The 19,413-nt window shown below is 41.2% G+C and overlaps 1 protein-coding gene across 1 annotated transcript; it reads right to left on the bottom strand.

Annotated features, from left to right (window-relative positions):
* Positions 1-237: 237 nt before the first annotated feature.
* LOC5564592 (WD repeat-containing protein 19) lies at positions 238-19,383 on the bottom strand. The gene is made up of 11 exons (XM_001648879.2): positions 19,158-19,383; positions 18,898-19,055; positions 4,047-4,799; positions 3,509-3,989; positions 3,327-3,455; positions 2,696-3,272; positions 2,357-2,639; positions 1,044-2,293; positions 701-987; positions 562-638; positions 238-497 (listed from the first exon to the last, which is right to left on the bottom strand). Exons 1-11 carry the CDS (start codon positions 19,170-19,172, stop codon positions 386-388), a joined length of 4,122 nt encoding a protein of 1,373 aa, XP_001648929.2. The 5' UTR covers positions 19,173-19,383; the 3' UTR covers positions 238-385.
* Between the last annotated feature and the right edge of the window lie 30 nt (positions 19,384-19,413).

The following is a 19,413-nucleotide window of genomic DNA, read 5'->3' as shown; positions in this document are numbered from 1 at the left end:
CCCCAGGTGGACCAGGTAGAAATTGTCTCGATGCCTTCCTCCTTGCACTCGCCAGATGGGGAACACATTCGTTGGCTTCAGTCCGGCCTCTTCTAAAAGCCTCTTCCTCTTCATCAGTGCTGCAAGAGAGCGGGCTGTGCATGTATGTCGAAGTTGAAAAATCGGCCTTGCAACATCTACTTCCGTATCCTCTCGGTACAACTTTTGGATGTGATATCTAAACACACAATTTGAAAAGACCATGCTTATACTACATTTATTTGATTTCCAACATCAAGAGAGATCGTTCCTTACCCTTAAAGCACTCAAAGCTCTTAATCATTGAAAGGTACATCAGTATGGAACATGGTGCCGTAGTTTGCACTGTCTATGGTTAGCTATGAGATCACGTTGCCGTACCGTCAATGTACGGCTGAATATCTTCAATGTCTACAAGACGAGTAGAGTCTATCTCCTCGCCACACATTGTGCACTGGTTTTCTGTTGATTCCAATATTCTGACAAAATAAAACAATGAAACAAGGAGAAATTCTTAGTTATAATTGAACTAGCTACACTTACTTCATCATTTCCATTTTTAAAGCAGGAAAGTCACATTCCGGACACGCTGCTACGTCCTCTTTAACAATGTGTTGACCCTGAAACAATAAATTTCGCTTACTTTTACAGCTCCAAATGAAATTCCCTACTCAAAACCTACCGTTGCTATACATATCGGTAGTGTCGTCTTGCACTGCCCGCAGATGAAATCCATCGTTGGAAGATTGGCCTCGCACACCGGGCACGGACTGGAGTCGTAGGCACCTTCGTCCTCTAGTTGCCCACGGGGTGCCTTGCGTACAATTGATTCAATCTTTTTGGCATACTTAGCGTCAATCTGGCCGCGAAATTCTGATCGCATCAGCATCACGGCGTACTCGAAGGCGGACTTGCGCAACCCGGTTCGGTGGCATTCGATTACCGTGGAGGTCAGGATGGGGACGACATCTGGGAAACATAGATTGATTTAATAAACTGTAGCTTGGGATTGTCCTGAAACTTACGCGATGGAAACTGGGAGATATTCTTAGCCACTTGTAGCAATAGACGTGCTGCCTGCAGGTGATTGCCACGTTTGACATGCGTCCTCACCAATGTGTATCGATGCAGCAGAGTCAAGGAAGCCTTCATATCGGATGCTATTGTAAGGTTGTTGCGCTTGAGCTCCTGGTACATTGAGAAAAGTAGATCGTGCGCACTTCGGTAGTTACCAGCAGTTTGTTCTTGGTTGGCAATTATCATTGCTGCTTTTGCAGCTTCCTTGAATTGTCTTTTCGCCATGTATAGGCGAAACAGAAGTTTTGGATCCTTGGGAACTCCATCTGTCTCTCCGAGTAGATATTCAATTAGCTGGTTGGAGAGTTTTTCGTCGTTAGCCGATGCTACGCAGTCAATAGCTAGTGAAAGTGCAGTATTCTCTTCATTGCTAAATGATGAAGCTTTCAAAAGGTGTTTCAAAGCCTTTGAGTATTCTTTACCTAGGAAATAGTATTTCCCTGCTAGAAGCGTGTACTTTTCGTTTTCGAAGTGCGTGGCAAGAACGAGGTAATCACTGGGTTTTGCGTTTGAGCTCTGCTCCAAAACTTCACCATAGTAGCGAATTTTATTTTGTTTTTGGGCAATCGCGAACGCGTCCGAAATGGAGCCACAGAGTACCAGGAATTGAATTGCTGATTCATAATCTCCGTGCTGCTCAAAATATTTCGACAAGAGTTTCGATCCTTCGATGGATCGCGTTTCCAGAAGGATCTCTGATGCGCTATGAGGATCGGAGAGGTATTCTAGATAAATTCTAACAACACTATCTAAGTCTCCGGCCAAGTGGTAACTGTTGATAGCATCCGCGTAGTGTCCTTCCGACTCTTTTGCTTTGGCGTAGGCTGCATGCAGCTTAAGACTAGTTACGTTCGGTAGAATGTGATCGATTTTCTTCCACTGCTTGAGATTTATGTATAGTTCACAGCATTTGTCCCAGTTTTCACCTTTCTCAAGAAGGACGGCTGCTTCGTTGAGGTTACCGTTAGCCATCAAAGCTTCTCCGCAATCGTTGAATAGTGTTTTATCATTCAACTCTAGAGCCAGCTGTACGCCTCGACGATAATCTCCGCATTTAATGCTAGTACGTGCGATTCCTGCCTTGCACAAATTCAAATGTTGACTAAGGACTTCCTGTTCGATTACTCCATCTGAGCTGGGAAGAATATCACTTTTCAAGCCACGTTCAAAGTTTATGAGTGCTTCCGCATAACTTCCACTGAAATCGATTGAACATCTGATAATACTTTTCAACAAAGCTGTAATTCAAATTTTAACATACGTAAACTCCAACTGTTGGGCGTACTCTCGTGCCAGAAATGGTAGTTGCTCAGGAGCAAGAGACCCGGCCAGAGCCATCGCTTGTTCCCACTGTAACAGATCTCGACACAGTTCAAGAGCTTCCTGTGGGTTCCCGCTTTTGGCAAACAGCGTCTTTGCCTCGTCGATCTTATTCAATAGTAAGGCACAGAATCCGGCTAACGTGTTAAGATCTTCTATTTGTACTATATCCTCCAAGGCGTATACCATTGCTACGTCTCCAATGTTACGATAAACTTTGATCGCTACGTTTGGAACATTGATGAAATGTGGATTTTTAAAGAATTACATCAATACTTACCAAAAGTAACATTCAGGTCTGCTATTGCTGCTTTTCCTAGCTCCTTCCACTCCTCGACGTCGTTCATCAAATTGCACAATTCCCAAGCTTCATTGTATTTTCGCATAGAGCGAACAGTTCTGAGCTGCTCCTTCACATCTCTACCAGGTTTGTTGGCATGTGTATCAAGAACAATGTTTGTTAGCCGTCCGCCGCTCCCATGAAGGCACAGTTCACCATCGTATAACATCAATGGCATCTGATCACTGATCAAACTGGTAACTCCAACTTTTTCAATCCTTTTCCCTGCCACTGAAGTCCTTACTAAAGCATACGTCACACAACTACTCCGATCGAAAGCAATGAACACGGTTGAGTGCGAGTAATCCCACAGAACACCGATGGCATGTTTGGGAAACTCGGGAATTCGAATCGATTCTTCCGTAGCCGAAATGTAGACGTATCCATGGGTGTGGTCATCGATGAACACTAGTCGCGTTCCGTCCAAGTCGGCATGCAGTGATTTTATACCAACTTGATGTCGAAATTGCACCACTGTTGACCAGCGTTCTAACGAGAAGTGGATAATATTACCGAGCTAGAAATAGAGGTTTTTAGTATACGATCAGAAACTAAAAGTGTCACCATTTACATCTGTTGCAAAGCAGAGGAAATCGTTGGTTAAGGCTAAACAGGTGATCAATGACTCACTCATGCCACGAACTTCGTCTGGGAATATCTTAGGTTCACGATTAAGCGTGACCTCGTTGGTAGATTCGATCTGTGAAATAGCAAAAGTCATACAAATTCACGGAAAGAGATTCAATCACCTACCGGATGGAGCATGATTTGTCCTCCGCAAAGAACGGCACAGTACTCAGAACTCAATGCAACTTCCTTGATTTCCGACATGTACTCTCGATCACCGAGCAGTAGAGGACTGTCGTTCAACGTTCGCCCTAGGTCATAGAACCAAACGTGATTGTTCATCCCGCATGCCATATGGTAAGGCCCCACCGCTAGGAATGATGGCTCGATCTCCAGGGCGATCGTCGTCGGTGCGGATTTGATCTTATCCGGTGCATAATGGTGGATAGCAACTTCCGCTAAGCTGGAAAGTAACGCTATCCGAGGCGGAGATACAGCATACAGGGAGTGCAGTTTTGTAACGAATACGCAAATTGCGCCCTGCGATGTGGTCACTCCAAGCAGCTGTCCATCGGAGCTCCACTCGATGTTCTTTAGCGCTGCTTGGTCGTGCAGCGTTAGAATTTTTATCGTTTCCTGTAGATTGCTCATGGAATGTATTTTGATGCTGAAAATAATGATCTTTTAAAGAGGGACTTTACCTAACTTTCGAAATTTTCCTTACTTATTGTCACCGCAAGAAGCTATAAGCTCTAGTTCTTTACACACTGCAATGCTATTCAAAGAATCTCGATGGTTCTTAACCTGCCACAGCTCTTGTCCTACTTCTCTAGGATGCGTCGAAATTGCTACCACGTGTCCTAAACTGAATCCCAGTAGAACATATCCATCTCCGAACCATTTGTGCTGCAGTAACGATCCATAACGTTGCTGAAATCCAAGTTCCGTCGGAGAATCCGGCTCCGGCAGATGATACAAGAACAGTGTCCTTTTCCCAAGAATCATACTTATCGTATTCTCACCCGGAAGTCGTTCGTCCGTTTTCATCTCAGCAAAATGCATATCACTTGGATTGTCCCGCAGTTGAACCGACCTCAAAGTGTCGCCTTCTTCGTTGCTCAAAGACAATGTCTTATCCTCGCTTCCCAATGCTAGAATGTGTACCATTCCCACGTTCCCCGATCCCCAGTTTGCGAAGCCCCATGCACCACAAGTGATTCGTTTGGTATGCTTCCCCAAAATGGGAATCCGCTTTGTAGTTGCATGGTTGTATATCGACAGATTGCCTCTAGAAGTGGCCACAGCTAGCAGCAAATTTCTCGTGGACCATATGATACAGCTCGGAGGATCACGCAAACCGATGTCAACGTGCTGTTTCTTCTGCGAGTTCGAATCCCATACGATCAACTGTGGCGAGCTCTGAGTGATTATAGCCAACACATCTCCATCTTTGTCCCATGCAAAACCCGCGCAGAGTCTGAAATGAAGAAATATTTTTTATAAACATCTGAAATGAGGATCGCAATCCTGAAAGCAGGATTGAGAACTACAGAGGGTTCTCATGATAGGAATTTTAGAGACCTCATACCTGAAAAAACAAAAAGAAGCAACACCGAAAGTAAAAAAAAAATATTGAACAAAAACCAGGAATTAGGCGATAAGAGTTTTCATAACAATTCCTCAGAGAATCCGACCAGACATTTATCTAAGAATATTTCTAAGAGTTTTTTTATTACTCGTAGCATAACGACTGAAAATAAATTCAGGTGTTTACCCAAAGTTTACTTCAGATATTACTTTAAATATTTATATTAAAATCAAAAGAGTGATTCTTCCACAAACTTCCTCAGGAATTTCTACAAGAATGTTGCTGAAGCTACCTCCATAAATTAAACCTTTTCATTCTAAGAATAACCCCAGTGATTTAACCACGATTTTTCCAAGAATTATCCAAATATTCTTACAGAAAGCGTTCGTACAAAAGTCCCGCAGGAATTCTTCCCTCGACTTAAGTTTACATCAAATAGTTCCATTCAAAACATCTCCAAGAATTTAATCAGCATTTTCGTCAGCGATGCCTCCCGTGATTTGTTGAGATTTTTTCCAACATTGTTTTTCTTTTCAGGAAGAGAAATTGAATTGCTCTTAAGTAATAACTCCAGAAATTTCTAATAAGATTCCTATAAGAATTTCGGAAATTTTTCAAGGAAGAGATCTCTCCATGGAATTGTCAGATGTTTTTCTGAAATTATTAGAGCAATTTCCGGCAAAATCCGATGCCTTTCCAAAAAACGTAAGCAATCTTCGATGAAACTTCTGTAGAAATAAATTATAAATTTCTGCAACGATCACTTGATAAATAGCTATGATAATGATTGGAAATCACTAAATAATTCGGAAGGTATTCCTTGAATAGTATCGAGCAAAAATCCCTAAAAAAAACGTAGGTATTATAAGAAGAATTACTTGAATAAGACAAAATCTTGGTGGCTGCCAGGTGGAAAGAACACTTCGAGCAATTGTTGAATGGAGAGAACACGAGCGAGTCTGAGAACATATTAATCATCAGCAACGATGGACAAGCTGTGGAGCCCCCGACGCTAGATGAGGTTAGAAGAGCGATTAACTGCCCATACTCGCATAACAGTCCCATATGGATTTTAACCATTTTTTAGTTAACTTCATGAATGGTGTTTATGTTTAGTGTACTTTATGAAATCATGCTTAAAATAGAATTTTTGTATGGACAAAATGAGAAAAAATACCAAATCATGTGCGTCCCATATTGAAAGTACCCGCATATTAGTCCCATTAGTGCACTCAAAATAATCCAAACGTCACTGTTACGTGAAAACATACGTGGTTTTTTTCCATCGCACTTTTCACGTAGCTCTTACGTTAATCATAGGTAGCCCAGAATGAACGCATGAACTTTTGAACTTCGTCCATTCCACCGGCGCTACAAGTAAGAGCTACGTGGATTTTTCGGTAGCCTTTACGAAGCGTTTCAATAGGACCTAGATGGTTTTGCATTAAATTAACTAGAATATAGACCAACCTTATCTCTAATAGGCTTTGGAAGAAAACTAATTCCCAATTGGAAAATGGGAACAAATCTAAATGATTTTGATATTTTTATATTCAATCTGAGCATTGTGAATCTTGTTTCCCAAATGTTGTGAGTATGTTCTGTTTTGTTGCAGCCTTCGCGTGCTATAATTGATAGAGGTTATAAATCAGGTGTAAAATATGAAGTAATGCAGGGATTCTTCGGTATTCAAAGCATATTTACCTTAAAATCAATCTAACACAGGATTTAAAGTTCAGCTGCTTCTGAAGTTCTACAAAAATCAAGCGGGCGCCATCTTAGGATATGCGCTCAACACCGAATGTACGTACAATATGCAGATGTCAAAATGAACTTAGGCACCTACGTGAATTTCACGTAAGTGCGATAGGTAACCTCAGTAACAATTACCGATTCACTATTTGATGGTTATGAATGGCTTAGTGATCTTTATCTTAGTCAGGTGAAGTGAAGGCAAAATGAATTTGGAATGATCTACGTGATTTTTCACGTAGCAATGACGTTTGGATTTTTTTGAGTGTGAATTACAAAGAAGTTGAAGCAAACCTGGCCCTGTTATATGTTTTGTAATCTTGCATCGTATTGTTTTTTTATTAAAAGGAGAAATAATACAAATTTCAATTACTCAAACCATGTTTATTCATGTAAAGTATTTATGTTTACGTGGTATTAAAGTTTTCCCAGAATGACTTCTGTTGCGATGTGCTACAGTCACAACTCAAAATGTGTGCTTACGAGCCTCTAAACCAAAAATAGTCAAACAAAAATCTTCCCTTTAAGTAAATGCTGCTGCTCTCACTACTATTGTACTCCGGCCAATGATCACCGAACTCTCCGGTAGGCTTAACTTGTTATGGCTTGAAATTGGGTTGATTTTTTTGGCCAGCCAGAGTTTCCACAGTCACCCCTAAGTAGGTACATGCGACTTCTAAAACCAAGTAGTAAGGTGGTTCCAAAGCATACAACAGGTCAATTCACATATATCTAAGGAATCTTCAACAGCTTTGCCGTCTTCATGCTGGCCAAAAATTGCTTTGTTGCATTGCTTGAAACCAACATCTCCGTGGTGGTCCACCACTGGTGGATTCCATTAACTTTCTAGATTGGCTGACCGGAACATGTTCTGCAGTTAAATAAAATCCAGGAGAGTCTTCAACATGATCACTGTTACCACCGAATAGTACAATAACTTTGAAAGACATGTTTAATCCAAATTTATTAGTATTAACAGTTGCAGTTGGAAAATTCCTTGGGATCTAGTGTGAGATCTACTATAAACTTGAAAACGATTGTGTCAAGGTGCGTAAAAACATAGTAAGCCAGTCCCCCGTAATGGGACTGGTATGCGGGTATATTTGTGTTTGGCAAGAAAAATACTCGGATAACGAGTCCCATTGGATTGAATCTTAGATTAAGATATGGAAAAGAACCACTTTAACTATACTTTAGTTCTTGGCGGTTTTATAATACTGCAATGATAATGTGTTGAGTAATGCCACCACAATTTACTACTGTTAGAAACGGTGAAACGAAAATGTTATGTATTATGTTTAGAAGCGTTTTTCTCTACATGATGATTTTCCTAATGGGACTGTATTGCGAGTATGGGCAGTTAAGGAGTTGAAAAACTGTAAGGCTGCTGGAAAAGACGAGCTCCCGGCCGAACTTTTCAAGCACGGTAGTGAGCAGCTGTACGAAATACTGCACCGTACTCTGTTAAGGATATGGGAGGAAGAAGAATTGCCTGCTAGCTGACTGGAGGGCCTCATCTGCCCTCTGTATAAGAAGGGCCACAGATTGGAGAGCGCCAATTACCGAGGAATAACGCTCCTCAATTTGGCGTACAAAATAATGTCGCATGTTCTGTTCAACAGATTGAGACCGCTGGAGGAGTCCTTCGTCGGCGAATACCAAGCTGGTTTTCGTGAGGGCCGATCAACGACGGAACAAATGTTTACCTTGCGACAAATCCTTGATAAGTTCCGGGAATACAACTTGCAGACTCATCATCTGTTCATTGATTTCAAGGCGGCGTACGATACAGTAAAGAGAAATGAGTTATGGCAGATAATGGTAGAACACGGTTTTCCGGCGAAACTGATTAGACTGATTCGTGCAACGTTGGATGGATCGAAATCAAGTGTGCGGGTTGCGGATGAGACTTCAACCTCCTTCGTAACCTTAGATGGATTGAAGCAAGGAGACGCGCTTCCGAATCTTTTGTTCAACATTGCTCTCGAAGGAGCTATAAGGAGAGCGGGCGTGCGAAGAAGCGGTACCATCGTCACCCGGTAGCATATGCTCCTGGGTTTTGCGGACGATATCGATATAATCGGAATTGATCGTCGAGCCGTAGAAGAGGCATTCGTGCCTTTTCAAAGGGAGACAGCGAGGATTGGACTTACCGTCAACACCAGCAAAACTAAGTACATGATCGCTGGTAGACAGCGTGGTTCCAATCGTGACGTTGGTAGTGAAGTGGTGCTAGGTGGTGAAAAATTTGAAGTAGTGGAAAAATTTGTGTATCTTGGTACTTTAGTGACTTGCGATAATGATGTTACCCGCGAGGTGAAAAGGCGTCTTGCAGCTGCGAATAGGGCTTTTTACAGGCTCCGTAACCAGCTTAAGTCCCGTAGTCTGCAGACGAAAACAAAATTCGCGCTATATAAGACTCTTATCCTTCCGGTTGCTCTAGTAACCTGCGATCTAAATAATACCGTATCTAGGAGCAACCTTAGTAACCGTTGTATTCCTGGATAAATAGTTGTAATAAATTATTCATTCCTTGTTCAGACTTTGACCACTACGCAAGTGTTTTATTTCCATTCACAAGTGGTTATGGGCCCAGAGTTGGTCATAGCCTGAAAAGTACGAGAAGTGCATTTTTTCGATTTGGAAGCCATGATCCCGAGAGGCGATGAGCAAACCGTTGGTACTGGAAGAGGCACGAGCGGAAGTACAAGGACGGCATCTAGTGGCGTAGGATTACCGACTGGTGGTGATGGTCTGCGGCCCGGAGGTGTTGTGCGTGCCTACAGAAACCCTGTGAAACTTTCAAACATGGACAAGCTACGTGGACGGGAAAATTACGCATCATGGGCTTTCGCTATGAAAATGACGCTGATTAGAGAAGTATCCTGGCGAGCTGTGAAGCCATTAGAGGGGCAGGCAGTTGATCCGGAGACGTCTGAACGAGCATTGGCCGCAATCTGCCTGAGCATAGAGAAGAACATCTACAGCTTGGTAAAAAACGTTGAAACCGCGAAAGAAGCATGGGAAAAGCTCCAGAAGGCGTTTCAAGATAACGGACTTCTTCGACGTTTTGGATTGCTGGACAAGTTGACATCAGTGAAGTTGAAGGAAATCGGTTCCGTTGAAGATTACGTCGATGGATTGGTAACCACGGCGCAGAGCCTGAGCAAAATTGGATTCGAGGTAAACGACCAGTGGTTAGCATCGATCTTATTGAAGGGTTTGCCGGAGTATTACAATCCCATGATAATGGGAATGGAAGCTTCGGGCATCGAGCTGATGGCTGACCTTGTGAAAGCGAAAATACTTCAAAATGTGAAGTGGCCGTTAAAAGGTTGCGGAGCGGAGGGCGCCTTGTACACCAAACAGAATCATAAATCAAGACACGCGAAAACTGATAAGAAATCAGGAACATGCTTCAATTGCAGAAAACCTGGACACTTTGCTGCACAATGTCCGCAGAAGCAGCCAACGAAAGGCAAAGGTAAGGCGTTGTGTGCAATGATGACTGTGGGCAGAGGAAAAGAAGAAGATTGGTACTTTGACTCAGCTGCAAGCAGCCATATGACCAGAAGTGAGGAAGGCTTTGAGAAGCATAAAACTGTGGTGAATTCGATAGATACAGCAAATAATCAGTCTATCAAGTCGGTCGCCAGAGGGTTTGTCGAGCTAGATCTCAAAGAAGGAAGCATCGAAGTACAGAACGTGCTGCTTGTTCCTGATTTGGCCAACTTGTTATCAATCAGTCAAATTTGCAAGAAAAGATTAAAAGTTGTTTTCACGGCGTCGAAATGTGAAGTTCTGGATAATGATGGTACGGTAATCGCGTCAGGGACGGAAGAAGATGGACTATATCGGCTGAATCAGAGAATAGAGAAGTCGTTTCTAACGGTGGATTCCAACATTTGGCACAAGCGATTAGGACACCTGAATCAGCAGAGTATGGTGAAGCTTTTGTCGATGGCAGATGGAATCGTGCTGAAGAAAGAAGCTCTTCAAGATTGTATCGCTTGTTTTCAAGGTAAGCATGCTCGAGACACGTTTCGTTCTAGTTCCTCGAGAGCAGAAGATGTACTGGACTTGGTGCATTCAGATGTCTGCGGTCCGGTTGAAGTTCCATCGCTTGGAGGAAGCCGGTTCTTCGTCACTTTCATCGATGATGCAACTCGGAAGGTATTCGTGTATTGTTTGGAGTCAAAAGGTCAAGTCACAGAGGTATACGAGCAGTTCAAGTCATTAGTCGAACGGCAAACTGGCAGGAAGTTGAAGGTATTGCGGACGGACAATGGCACGGAATATGTCAATTCAAAAATGCGGAAGAGCATGCAGCGAGACGGTATCATGCACCAAACCAGTTGTCCTTATACACCTCAACAAAATGGAGTAGCCGAGCGGATGAATCGCACGTTAGTGGAGAAGGCAAGATGTATGCTGAACGACGCTCAACTACCTAAGAAGTTTTGGGCAGAAGCCATTTCCACGGCGGCGTATTTAGTGAATCGCAGTCCATCCAGATCACTTGACTTGGTTACACCGGAGGAAGCATGGTCTAAGCAAAAGCCGAATCTACAGCACTTGAAGGTATTTCGATCGCGTGCAATGTACCACATCCCAAAGCAGAAGAGGAGGAAATTCGATGTGAAGTCCAACGAAGGCATTTTCGTTGGGTACGCAGATAACTCGAAAGGATTTCGTATTTTCAACCCGGATTCTGGCGACGTGATCATCACTAGAGATGTAGTCATTGTAGATGAAGGACGACCATCGAAGTTTCTGAGGAAGCAAGAATTAGTTGAATTCACAGAACTGTTCTCCTGGGTTGAAACAACTGAAGATAATCTTCAAGCTGGTAGTCCACCAAGGGTCCAAGAAGAAGAAGCAATGGTACCGGTCGATCAAGCCAACGAAAATGTTACCAATCAGGCCAACATTTTCGATCGTTCTTCGGACAACGTGGTGCCTGCTCTTGCGCTCCCACCGCAACTTACAAGACCAGCTGATGAGCAGCAAGGGTTGAGGCGCAGCGGTCGGGAGCGCGTATTCCCGGGCAAGTATTCTGATTTTGTATGCTTTAGTTCAACTGCTGTCCAGATTTTTTCCAAACAGTTCGATCTTGATGATACCAACGACGAAGCGATTGATGACGATGGAGGAGATCCGACGAGTTACACTGAGGCGTTGAAGCGAGCGGATCATCGTCACTGGACTAAAGCGATGCAAGAGGAGCTTCAAGCGTTGGAAGACAATGGTACTTGGGTCCTGACTGATCTACCACACGGGAGAAAAGCTATTCGGAATAAATGGGTTTTCAAGACCAAACGAAGAGTAGATGGCGAAATAGAGCGGTATAAGGCAAGGCTTGTTATAAAAGGATGTTCTCAACGAGCCGGTATCGATTACAATGAAGTATATTCCCCGGTAGTGCGATACTCTACCATTCGCTTCCTCATGGCGTTAGCAGTACAACATGATCTCAACATCGAGCAGCTTGATGCGGTTACAGCGTTTCTGCAAGGAAAACTCAAGGATGAAGAGATATACATGGAACAACCCGAAGGTTACGTCGGCGATCCCATGAAGGTGTGCAAGTTACAAAAGGCTTTATACGGATTGAAGCAATCGAGCAGGGTGTGGAATATTCAGTTGGACGAATCTCTGAAGAAGTTCGGGTAAATTCGATCCAGTGTAGATCCTTGTTTGTATTATATCCTCGAAGAAGACGGCAAGATGCTATTCGTGACAATCTATGTGGATGATTTTCTGGTGTTCACGAACAATGCAGAGGTTAAGGAAAAATTGAAAACTTACCTGAATTCTCGATTCAAGATGAAGAACCTAGGAGAGGCGAAATTTTGTCTGGGACTGCAGATAAGTCGTGACCGATTGAATGGAAAACTTTCTCTAGATCAACAACCGTACATCGAAGATATCCTGAAAAGATTCAACATGGCAAATTCAAAAGCAGTTGCGACGCCAATGGACCCAAGCATCAAACTCGACGAGACAATGTGCCCCAAGACGCCAGATGAAGTTGCAGATATTAAGGATGTTCCTTTCAAAGAAGCAGTTGGTTCTCTGCTATATGCAGCGCAAGCTACAAGACCGGACATCGCATTTGCTGTGAACATGGTAAGCCAATTTTCAGCTAATTCTGGACGACAACATTGGGAGGCAGTTAAACGGATTATGCGTTACTTACGCGGCACGTGTGACGCAAAACTGATGTATAAGAGATCTGGTGAGTCTCAGCTGACTGGTTATACAGATGCGGATTGGGGAGGAGAACCCGATACGCGCAAATCTACGACCGGATACGTTTTCAAGATGATGGGAGGAGCCATTTCGTGGAGCGTGAAGCGACAACCTTGCGTGGCGTTATCATCATGTGAAGCGGAGTTCATCGCTTTATCTCGAACCACACAAGAGGCACTCTGGTGGCAGCAACTTCTCTCGCAGATCTGTGGTAAGCAGCCAATACCTATCTTTTGTGACAATCAATCCGCAATATGTATGACCCGGAACGACGGTTGTAATTCCCGGACGTAGTATGTGGCCCATTCGTTACCGATTCGTGAAGGACGAAGTTGAGAAAGGTAACATCAAAATTCACTACATTCCTACTCATGAACATCCAGCGGATGGGTTTACCAAAGCTTTGGCAAAGCAGAAGCACAATCAATTCAAGGCATTGACCGGGATCGAAGGTTAAGGAGGAGTGTTGGAGTAGTAACCTGCGATCTAAATAATACCGTATCTAGGAGCAACCTTAGTAACCGTTGTATTCCTGGATAAATAGTTGTAATAAATTTTTCATTCCTTGTTCAGACTTTGACCACTACGCAAGTGTTTTATTTCCATTCACAAGTTCTATACGGCCATGAATCCTGGACGTTAAAAGAGGTCGACCGGAAAGCGTTTGGAGTTTTTGAGCGTAAAGTGCTGCGAACAATACTCGGCAGTAAACAAGAAAATGGCATCTGGCGGCGTCGCATGAATCATGAGTTGAACCAAGTATAAAGAAGTGCATATTATCAAGCTCATAAAACACGGCAGGCTGCGTTGGGCTGGTCACGTGGTACGAATGCCGGAAGAACGACAAGCAAAAATAATATTCAGTAGAGAACCCGGACGAGGCCGTCGGCTTCGTGGTAGGCCGCGCAAACGTTGGCTTTTTGCAGTTGAAGAGGACTTAAGGGCACTTAACGTTCAGGGCGACTGGAAGCGATTGGCTCAGGACCGAGCCCAGTGGAGAAGAATTATCCATTCGGCGTAGATTCAACGTAGCGGATTGTAGCCCATCAAGTATCAAGTAAGTACTTGAATAATTATTGAATGTCGTGTGACATCTTGAAAGAAATTTTGAAGTTTCTTGGTTATATTACTTGAAAAATTACTCGAGATATGTCTTGAAGAACTGGAAAAATAATTCCTAGATGAAATGCTGGAGAAATGCCTAGAGATTTTTATAAGGGAGCTATTACTGTGGAATTCCTGTTTGAATTCATTTATAAACTTCTGGACGAATGTTTTAATAAACTTCCAGGAATATATAAAAAATAAATATTTGAAGCAATTTCTGGAAGAGACGTGGATTAATTCTTAGGAAACTCCATATAAAAATGATTGGAAGAATTACTGAAAAATAGGCGTAGAAAATCCTGGAGGAATTCTTGTTCGGTTTCCTGGAAAAATCCCCGGACAAATTTGTTTCAAAAATGGAGTAATAAAACTTAGAGGATTATTTTTGTGAAGAACTACTACACGAATTTTTGAAAGAGAATTAATGAAACAATGTCTTGAGGATAGTCCCAAGGCAAATTTTCAGAGTAATTCCTCTAAAAAATACTAGTGTGTACAGTGTAGAAGTGCTGATGGATTTCGTGGAGCAAATTCAAGATCTTATGAAAAATCGCTGGAAGAATTTTAAAATATATCCTGGCAAAATGGTGGGAAAATCTCTAGGAATTTCTTGAGGGATGGCTAAATAAGTCCCTGAAAATATTCCACTAGAAATCTTTGAAGAAATCACTAGCAATTGACAAAATTACTAAGCCGTTGCTTAGAAAAATCTGAAAATCGGAGAAGAAATTTCTGAAGAACCTGTAGAATAGTCGCTTTTGAGTGTCTTAAAGGGACAGGATCCGTCATTGATTTGAGAATTTCCAAAGCAATTTTTCCGTTCAAAATCATCAAAATTTACGTGGAAATGTTTTCAGTGTATTGTATTCTCCAACAGAAACACAGTGAACACATTTTCGTAAAATAAATTTAAGTTTTGAACAGAAAAACTGCTGTTGAAGTTCCGATGATGACGATAATTACGATGACGGATTCTTAAACGTTAAGGTTTCTCTGGAGCCTGTAGAGTTTCGTATCAGGAGCCTCTAGAGTGTTGTACAATTATGGTAGAAAAAATTGGAAAACTTCCATTAACAGGGCTGATAGCGACTGAGTGTTTAAAAAAAGAAACTTTAGTAACCTCGTGTCATACAGGAGTTAAGAAAACAAAAACAATCCAAAAAGGAAACAGAAGAGAAAAGTGTCCATAAGATTTCTTCTGTGAATTCGGCCAGAACTCCATGAATAATACAATTCATTTGAATTACGACAAGTATTACTGTATTCATTATTTTTTCAAGATTTTGCTCAGGAGTTTCATCAGAAACTAATTCAGATATTTGCCCGATGTTTCTTTTAGATATAACTCTGATTTCAAACAGAAATTTTCTTAAGGGGACACGGGAGACCTCACTCTAACAATAATCATCAAAACTTTGTGGCAGCAAATCTCGAGTTTTAGTGAACCGATGAAGCTGAAAATTTATCGGGTTGTGCACTACATATATAGAATCATAGTGATACTTTTTCGCATCGATATATGGAGTGGTTCTTGGGATTTGCTTCTTGAAATGGATAGGGTGATTATGATGACGTCCCGTGCGGCCTTAAGGTGAAGATGAATCGAAGCCAAATATCAAATTTTCAAAAAAAAAAAAGAATTTTTTTGAAAATTTCAAGAGCACGCAGCTGAAGAACTGAACATCTGTTTGAGCTGCAAACTTGATCGATTAGTCATCTCCAGAAAATGAAAAATCGATCAAACTTTCAGCATAAACGGATGTTTGGTTCTCCAGATTTGTGCTGTTGAAAATTTGAGGTTTGGCTTCGATTTTTTTCTCCTTAAGGACATATTCAGAAATTACTTCAGGGATTCCTACTGGATTTCAATATTTCTTCGAGAAATTTCTGAGAAAACATGTAGACATGTAACCAGGGAGCTGGAAAGAAAAATTTTTTATAAGATACTGGAGAATTTTTTTTTTTAATCTTGGAAATATTTCTAAAACAAATCTTTTAGTAATCTTTGAAGAAACTTACACTTTTGTAAAAAAAAATCCCGACGAACTCTTGCAAAGATCTCTGAACAAGCCATGTATCTAACTCCCAAGAAAATCGTGGTGGATTTTCTAGATAAATTGCTTAAAAAGTTATCAAAAAAATATCCGTCGAACCCCTTTATAATATCCTGTAGGATTTTCTGAAAAAAGTTTTAAAAAAACATCGAACGAAATCCCTGAAAAAAATTGTTTGGCAATGGTCGGAATAATTAATGTAGCATTTGCTGATGTGATAGGGGTGATCGGGGCAATATGGGCCGCCTAAGGAGAACGTCATGGAATGCATAGAAAAAAGCAAAAAATATGGTTTAAATGCAATTGACTTGTACTATAAAATGTTATCTTCCATGTTACGTCGATAATTAATGTTAACATCAACTTGCAAATTATTTCAGAAACTTTTTGGAAAACCATGTTTTTCTACGTGGTCACCAACCATATGGGGCATTATGAGCCACCCTACGGGGCAGTATGAGCCACCTCATTCAATCGAATGTTTTTTATTTAAAACAGTATAGAGAAGAGTTAGTGGTGAAGAGTACATTATTAGAAAGTAAATTGTATTAGCTTTGCTTGAAATTATTGATTCTAGCGGCTTATTTTTTAAGATACATAATCCATAGTACACAGACCATGTTATACTAGTACTAAATTGCAATACTAGGTTCAACGTATTTTCTAGCAAAGTGTTCCACTTTTAATGGTGCATAAAGATGGCTATGCAGTAAAAAAATAATCTAATATATTTAGACAATGCATTTTTATGTCCAAAACATCGTTTGTTTTGCTTAAATCTAGGTGGCTCATTTTGCCCCGCCCATTCATCTTGAAACTAATATATTGTTTTTCAATAATTTTGTTTTCGAACAAATCTAATTTCGCTCACGAACAGTTCATTATGATCCGAAGTTTCAATGGATTGGTAAAATTTACCAGAATTATAAATATAATTGTCTTATAGGCTTTATTGAAAACTGCCAAAATTATGAGCTTTTCATGATGAAGGACAAATTTGTACATTTTTGTAAATATCTTGAGTGTTCAAACGAATATTCTTACGGTTTTCATTGTGGTGGCTATTTGGGGCATCCTTTAGCAGATCATAATGACACTAGACATTAAAACACTGTTTTTCAGGTCAAAACCGGGGTGGCTCATATTGCCCCGTATGTTCATATTGCCCCCATTGTCCCTACTCTAAATTACATTTTGAAGAATCCATGGAGATTTTACTTAAGAACAGTGGCGCGGGAAGTGGGTAGGACAGGTAGAACATGTACTACGCACAAAAACACCTGAATAGGACACTCAAACGATTTCCTACCCATAATTCAACAAAAAAACATCAGCAGAAAACTTGAAAAATCAATTAAATTATTTATCATCTGGAAGCCATAATAAGGTTTTTAATGATTTTCTCATACATAATGAAGCAAACATGTTTTTTGCAAACCCAAAACAGTTCTGGTTCGTTTAAAGAACAAATGAGATATCCATAGTGAAAATCCTGAGGAACTTATTGTGTTAATTGTAATAAAAAAGTCTTTGACTGTTAGAAAAACTAATGGAACAATTCTCAATGGCATATCTGAAAGAATCAATGGGTGGTTTCGGAAAAAAAATCTGCGGCCAACCCTGTATATATTCTGGAACAATTTTCGTGAGCATCCATATAGAATAATAAGAAGATTCTTGAAGAAACTTTGGAAGAAGTGATGGATTAAACTAAGACCCAGTCACATCGTGTTACACAGTACGAGTATAATGGTGCTAGCGATTTCTGAACGAATTTCCTAATTTAACCAACTTGCGAAGTTTAGCAAAAGTAATCGAAAAAAAATAGAGTTTGATTCTTTGAGTGCGTTGCTTGCACTTGCGGGGTGAACAAAAAAAGTCAACAGTGCGATTCACGTAATACGGCGATGGAATCAACTGAAATACAAAGTAGTGAGATCGTTCTGAGCTATAAAATTTAAATAATTGATGCGCACTATAGCGAATTGACTCGCGATGCGGTGAGGTTGGTCAAAAACTTTGCAAGTAGCTTCAGAGACCGTTTTGGTTAAAAAAGAAACTTTAGAAACGTTCAATTTGAAATAGATGTTTTAGAGTCCTGCATTCAAATACAGTGCCCGTTCGATTTTGGCAACATGTAAAAAAATTCATTCGTTTTTATCAAAACTTTTATTACCGTTATAATGACTACTAATTAAATTTATCTGTTTTGGACATGATAAGCCTCAAAAAGACTCACCGAAACATTGAGATTAACTGGATTGGTGACTGACGCCCGATCCATTTTTTATAGTCAACTCTCCCTTACTCGATATTGAAGGGACCATCGAGTCAGGGAGGAATCGGGCTACAGAGCACATATTTTGCAATCGCGCATTCCATCGAGTTAGGGAAAATATCGTGTTGCCAAAATCGAACCGTGCCAAACATGAACGGGCACTGTAGTGTCCAAGTCTCTAAAAAGAGATTTGCTGCATAAAAAATAGAGACATGTGAGATACATACATTAAGGCCGCACGGGACGTCATCATAATCACCCTATCCATTTCAAGAAGCAAATCCCAAGAACCACTCCATATATCGATGTAAAAATGTATCACTATGATTCTATATATGTAGTGCACAACCCAATAAATTTTCAGCTTCATCGGTTCACTAAAACTCGAGATTTGCTTCCACAAAGTGTTGATGATAATTGTTAGAGTGAGACGAAAGATAGGGAAAATAACACGGTCTCCCGTGTCCCCTTAAAATAGTGACCAACTCTTTAAAAACAGATCAGCTACCAGCCCTGTGAAAGCCTTCCCCTTGTCAACACTTACCCCTGCAGAACGATCCGCTCTATGAGTAAACCTTGCCGATTGAACACTGCAACCGTTCCATCGCTTCCAGTGGAGGCCATAAGTTGGGCCGAACCACCCGTTTGCCACAAGAAGTACACATCACCTTGGCCGTGGGGTTCCTCGTTCCGGTAAAGAACCTAAAATTCCCGAAATCAATATCGTGTTATTTACGCCGTACGCAATCATACGCAACACAACGCACCGAAAACTAACGGAAATTGGCAATTACAAGTACTTACCTTATCCCCGCTCATCGTTGTCTGCTGCCGTTGTGCTTTTACCAGTGCCTAATCCTAATACGAATCCATTTTCCGAACGTCTCCAGCGGATGGATTTACTTCGGACACCTTTCGTTCACGGGAAATTCAGGAAAATGATTGCGAACGGTGAAAATTTTCTGTTTACCGCTTTCCACAGTGGCAGGTTGTTATGGTAGCGCAGCATAAAAATAGGCCAGGGGAAGTGGTTCACCTAGAGTGAATTTCTGTCAAAGAA

Source organism: Aedes aegypti, chromosome 3, assembly GCF_002204515.2.
Source record: "Aedes aegypti strain LVP_AGWG chromosome 3, AaegL5.0 Primary Assembly, whole genome shotgun sequence".
In the NCBI taxonomy this organism is placed as follows: Eukaryota; Metazoa; Arthropoda; class Insecta; order Diptera; family Culicidae; genus Aedes; species Aedes aegypti.
This window is presented reverse-complemented; position numbering and strand designations above follow the sequence as displayed.

What these genes read in the sequence shown, in the direction of transcription:
- LOC5564592 (XM_001648879.2), bottom strand. An exon ending in AGACCTGAATGTTACTTTTG is followed by an intron (nt 2,640 to 2,695) that starts GTAAGTATTGAT and finishes TTCCAAACGTAG; the next exon opens with CGATCAAAGTTTATCGTAAC. An exon ending in TATCTCCCAGTTTCCATCGC is followed by an intron (nt 988 to 1,043) that starts GTAAGTTTCAGG and finishes TATGTTTCCCAG; the next exon opens with ATGTCGTCCCCATCCTGACC.